Source organism: Falco punctatus (assembly GCF_963210335.1).
Source record: "Falco punctatus genome assembly, chromosome: 10".
Taxonomy (NCBI): domain Eukaryota; kingdom Metazoa; phylum Chordata; class Aves; order Falconiformes; family Falconidae; genus Falco; species Falco punctatus.
In genome coordinates, this window is record NC_137590.1 from 42,504,162 (window position 1) to 42,510,089 (window position 5,928).

General features: G+C 48.1%; 1 protein-coding gene across 4 annotated transcripts; it reads right to left on the reverse strand.

The window, feature by feature from the left end:
* Positions 1-221: 221 nt before the first annotated feature.
* Positions 222-5,555, reverse strand: LOC308070834 (ankyrin repeat domain-containing protein 26-like). Of its 4 annotated transcripts, XR_013930873.1 has the most exons (5): positions 5,166-5,555; positions 4,608-4,742; positions 3,401-3,539; positions 2,880-3,021; positions 222-1,363 (listed from the first exon to the last, which is right to left on the reverse strand). XR_013930873.1 is itself a non-coding variant. In XM_080405443.1 (3 exons), the coding sequence occupies exons 1-3, from the start codon at positions 5,316-5,318 to the stop codon at positions 3,405-3,407; spliced, it is 423 nt and encodes a 140-aa protein (XP_080261569.1). In that variant the 5' UTR covers positions 5,319-5,555; the 3' UTR covers positions 3,099-3,404. The 4 variants fall into 4 exon arrangements, 1 of the variants encoding a protein (XP_080261569.1); XR_013930871.1 differs by lacking the exon at positions 3,401-3,539 and having other exon boundaries at positions 2,880-3,009; XR_013930872.1 differs by lacking the exon at positions 3,401-3,539.
* Between the last annotated feature and the right edge of the window lie 373 nt (positions 5,556-5,928).

Genomic DNA, 5,928 nt, shown 5'->3' on the forward strand with positions numbered 1-5,928 from the left:
GGGGATCGGGGGGCCCCCGGGGCAGGGGGATCGGGGCCCCGGGCAGCGGCCCGGTACGGCTGTCTACAGAGCGAACCACCAGAGGGCGGGAAGCCGAGCGCACAGGCTGCTCCTCAGCGCGGCAGCGGCGGACAGCGCCTCCCTCAGCGGCGAGCGCGGCGGTTAAACGGCCGGCGGGCTCTGCTGGCGGGGGCGGGGTCTGCTCCGGCGCGTGTCCAGCGCGAGTCCAGCGCGAGTGACGTCACTTCCTGCCCCGCGGTGCCCGGCCGCGGCGCTGCCGAGCGGGGCCGGGGGCAGCGAGAGGCCCGGCGGGTGGCGGCGGCGCTGCGCCCCCCGCAGAGCACTCGGGCCGCTGTCGGGAAGCCCGGGGGGGTGCCGGCGTACCGGGCAGCAGCAGCTCCCCGCTGGCCCCCGGCGGGGCCCGCGCTGCGAGCACGCTGGGGGGCTCGGTCTAGTTGGTTTTAAAAGAAAATGGCTCAAACTGGGAAAGCGCTTGTCGTTCAGGGCAAGGGCATCTCGTCAGGGAGTTATGGCCAAAACAGCTCTGCGAGCAATTCGCCTCCTAGTTTGTTGAGCAGTCCTGCTTGTGTGCCATCGTTAGCCCTGGGCAAATGGATGCCAAAGGAACGAACAGCAAGGGTTAATATAGCGGGAGGGGGGCTGGGGGGGGGCTGTAGGCATCATCTAGTTACCTGCCTTGCCAGGACAGGGTCAGAAAGTTACTTTCCAGTAAATGTGGCTGAGCTGGCACTGCCACAAAAGAACACAAACGCGCACTGAGGGTATGGAAACGTGGTCCAGAAATCAAAAGACAGGTCGTGCCTTTGGTATAGATTAGGAGGATGGTTCCCAACTTTTGTACTGCTGCGGTGATGCCGCTAGGTAGTTCAGCGTGGTGAAACCTTATTATAAGTACCATAAGGTTTTGGGGTGATGTCACAGTCCAGTATACCCTAGATGGTTTGACTGATGGAACACCTTGCCAGCACACTACTTCCTCTTAGAAACTGTCTCTTGCCAATGAGTTTGTGAAAAACAGAGAGATGGGAAAGAAATCCTAAATCAGAGAGAGGGACACACTTCACTGTGATTAGCGCTGAAAATATTGATTACAACAGGACAGGAATCTGGTACCACTTTTTAGGGAGAAGATTCAGCCCTTTGAAATACCTTCTTTTTCTTCATTGCTAATAATGGTACAGCTCCTAAAACCTTCATTTTCCTTTCTGGAATGAGCCTTCACAGCTTTATCAAGCCTGTTCACTCTGGCAGTGTTCTCCCGACCAAAGTGGCTGATGTACAGTCACTTTCCTTAGCTGATCCTCAATGTATTAGCAGCGATCTGTTATTGTAGACGTGATCTCTAGAAGGAAAAGCTATAATAAATAATAATAATAATTTTAAAAAGACAGAAAAAAGACTTTTGTTGAAAACACAGCCAAGTAAATTCAGGTTGCAAAACCTGAATTGTATGAGTTTTGGGAAATGGCTATGAGCAGCAGCCATTTCAAGAGCACTTCTGTAATCAGTCTGACCATTTAATGGGGGAATGGAGAGCAAAATGCACTTTTTAATTGGGTGTATTTGTTTTCTTCCAAACATTAGAAGAAAGGCAGGAATTTATATACAAGGTGGCAATACAGAGTAAACACAATCCATCTCTGTGCTCTTTCCAGGAGGAAGTATTTCTTCTCCAGTCCTTTTCCAAGTGCACGCATGCTCAGCCACAAAAACTTGGGTTTTTTACAGGTCACTCCCCAGCCAAGACCAGGAGACCCTACAGTTCCTGTGCAATGTCAAATGTTTCAGAATGGTATTAAACCCCCCTGTGATTACCCAGTTTTAGTTGGTAGGGACTTTGGTAGCTGGCTGGGCTGAAATTCAGTTTCAGGCTTGGAAGGTAAGAGAGTGCTGATGGGTCCTGTGGATATAGTGTTATGGGCACAACAGGAACTGTTTGTTTATTATTAGACAGAAAGGATGCAAAATTAAAAACTAGAATCTATTACGCAGAGCAACCTCAGAACCACTTCTGGGAACTCTACTTCTGGGTCTCCATGACAAGGGAAAGACGGACTGAGTCAGCTACTAGTAAGCAACAAGTTACAGGGTTTTTTCCGCATCACCTCACACTGCATCGTGCCCTGGGAAGCAAAGACACCATTCCGAAAAGCAAACCCCCACCTGCCTCCTGCTCAACTCGTGCCTGAGACAGGCTTCAGGGGGTGACCTTGGGCAAGGCCAACTGCACAGAGTTGTTCCGAGTGATGGTGGCGTTACTCCCCTCTCTTCCGAGAGGGAATGCATCCGTCGGAGCCCGACGATGCTGCCACGGCCTCAAGCTGCAGCCAGGCCTGTGCTGGGCCTTCACTGCTCTCAGCCCTGGCCCTCACCCATGGACGTGACGTCCCAGTAGGACTGCAGACCTGCCCATCCCTATGGACCGGCCTGGTGATCTGCACTCTTGGAGGACTCTGCTTACTGTCCCCAGAACTGTCCCCAGAACTGTCCCCAGAACTCTTCTGCTCTTCTTGGTGAGGGCCTGTGGGGCTGATCCCTGGCCTGTGTGGTCACAGACCCTGCCAGCCTTGCTGTGGCTCTTGCTTTGCCCTTCCTCTGCAGGACAGCCTACCCCTGATGCGCCCTCGCAGATACTGCTGTGTACGTAACACTTCCATCTTTACCCCTAAGAGCTACATCAGTATTACAGTCGCCTACTACTGTGACCATAGAAGGAACATCAAAAACCAGCCAAATAATTTCAGAAATACAGCCAAGAAAAAAGTAGTCAAAATCAACAACATGAAAAGAAGTATAAAGAAAGAACAAAGGTTACAAAAGAAAAACCACCACAATAACCCAAACAAAATAAAGCTCACCTTTGTTCTTAATCTGCCAATTTCATTGACCATTTTCTTCACTTCTCCCTGCAAATTAAGCTGGGACAGTCCCCCTCTCGCCTCATACACCCTTAGTTCCTTCGTAGCTCTGCTCAGCAGCCTCTTCAACCTGCACAGCAAACTAGTCATGAAAACAATGAAGCAAAAAGAAACAAAACTGGACTTTTTCACATACTCTCATGTAAACAGCACAGACACAGCTTGCTTTATCTTTAATGTACTTGACGCACCAGGAATTACCAGGAAAAAACAGTATTCCTGTGCCACATACACTTGGAGAGTCCAGATTTCACCTGAAAAGAGGAATGAAAGACTCCCTTTTTCCCAGGAGAACTGCAGGGCAACCTGCATCTGCAGTTGTTTTGGCAGCTATTGAAAACCAGGGGCTGGTGTACAGAAGTACCTTGCAAGAACTAACACGAGGCTGGCATCTGCTCACAGTTAGGTACACCTATTTTTACACTAAAGTTTAATAAAACATGACTCCTACGCAGGGATACCTCTTCACCACGCTAAAAAGCCGTACCTCTTACAGTCTTTCTGCAGATCGAGGTTTCTTTTCATTACTTGGGCCAGACGTAGTTCAACTGGGCGTTTCAACTCTACCAGCTTCTTCACTTCCTTTCTTTCACTCTCGCACTTTCAAAAGAGAAAAGAAAGATGTATCACGCACACAGAGCACAGGAAAAATACCTACGTACAGTCTGTGCATCTAGCGCTCTCCACAGAGAAGCTGCTGGACATCTCTATCCGTTAGCCACGTTCCACAGAATGCCATGGGACGGAATTCCCGAGGCTATTCCATCCATCACTTCAGGTTTCACATCAAACAGACCAATATGTAACTACAGAAACAGATGCCCTCGCCTGAAGCAAAGGCCATCCTCTTCTAGACATAACAGGTGGAAAAGATGCTGGAGAACACTTTTGGCAGTGCCTCTGCTCATAGTAGGGATTATGTAGGTATGCACTTCATGGGAGAACATCAATCCATCCAAAGCTTTCATGGGATCTTCCACCAACCAGCAGGCAGGGGCTTGTGGAGGAATCTGATCTTTTGGAGTTCTTCAACATTTTATTCCCCTCGGCCATTACCTCCACCTCTTCTGTGTGGGCATTTACTTAGCCACATGATGGTTTTCCTCCTCTTGGTGTTTTCTCAGCCACACCAGAGGAGAGCTGGCAGCTGTTTTGACTTTGTTCTTCCATTTTCCCTCTACAGAAAAGGAGAAAAGGGGAAGGCTGCCCCTTGGCAACTGGCAGGCGCTGCTTGTTTCCCAAGCACTCGTTCATTTACCCAGCATTCCTTCAGTATGTTTTTCTGCAAGGCTTTTAAGCTCCCGCTACGCTGAAAACATACAGCAGCTCCTCCATACACGCACTGGAAACATAAACCTGCCTAGAAACCAAGGGGTCAGAAGATGACCACACAAAATCCAAGGAAGAACTGGGAACTGTGGCCTTGCTCGATGTGCTCAACTGATAGCAAACCACACTGGGAACTCTTCCCAACAGAGCCACTCCAGAACTTACACAAAGATACCCATCTAGCTTTTATTTGCTTCCTCCGTGACCCCCAAACGATAAGGTACTCGCAGCCTGAATGGCAGGGATAACAGAAAGCAATGATATGTAAGAACCTGACCAGAAGGTGCATGTGGTTCTCCTGGGTATTGCCTCGGTGCCCGGAGAATTTTCTGGGCTCACCTGTTGCAACAGTTCAGCCTTCTCCTCGTCCAGCTGAGCAACGCGCTCTTCAAGGTGGGATCTTGACTTCAAGTGCTCCTCCCACGTGCTGTGCAAGTCCTTGGATGTCAGAGCCAGCATGTTCTGCTTCTGCGTCTGTGAAGGCAACAGTGGCAGAAGAAAAAGTAAGGTGGCCGGAAAAGACAAGAGCGCAGGAGAATGCAGTAACTTACACAGAAACAGGCCTAAGCTCTCCTCCACCCATCCAAGACCTATGGCCAAGGTTGATGTGGAGTGTAAAACACACCTTAGGAACCATAACCAAGAACAGCAGCTGGAGCTGGTGGGAAGAAGGAATACTCTAGAAGCGACAGGATGAGGTTACAACTTTGGGGGATAAGATGACATGCACACACACACACAAAATCACCCTACAGCTTTCCTGCAAAGCTCCTCTGGTTCCCTCTATACTTCAGTTTTCGTAAGAACACTGCAAAAGGTGGTGCAAAAGGACAACATTCGCTCCTACTTTCAACAGCTACACTCAGATTTATTCATATAGTTACAGACATTAAGTACCTTAGTTTTCAACTTTCTTTCCAACTCCTTTTGCAAGCGCAGCTTGTCTCTCTCCAGGTCACTGTGGTAGCGTGTAGTAACTTCAAGTGAAGCTTCTGGCATAGATTGCTTTTTAGGTGCATCAGCAAGCTCCTGCTGCAGTTGTCCAAACATGCCCTAACAAAACAGTTAAATTAGCATGAAGAAAGTTCTAAGAACATGAAATACGCCTTTAACTTATTTTATTATACAATTAGACCTGTCTAGATTGAACCCAAAAGTATGAAATTTTGCCTGCCAGCAGCAGGCATCTGCATGGATGATGACCTCTCGTCATCTTTCTCAGCTGAGAACCTTTGACTATCAGCAGCTGTTCACGAGGATTTCTGTTTCCTAACACATAAAAAAGGCTCAGGTATCGTTCTTCCTTGAACAATACACAGGAACACACTGCAATCAGGTATTTTTTTCCTGACAAAACCCAAAGAAATCTGTTGTGATCTAAGAGCCACAGTTTGACTGCAAATATTACTCTGGTGACTGAAGGCAGGACTTTGTGTTAGATTGTTCTTTCTTCTGTTTCTTCACTATACAAATACAATTAAATGAATACAAATATCTGAAAGCTCCTTTGAGATACACTTTAAGGGTATGTTGAATCACATCCTCTTGTAGTCTTCTTACTCAGCTCGTTTTAGAAGTACTGATAGATTAGGTTTACAAAAATCTGCATAGCTCATATATATATATAGCTATATACATATACACACACTCTCTCACATGA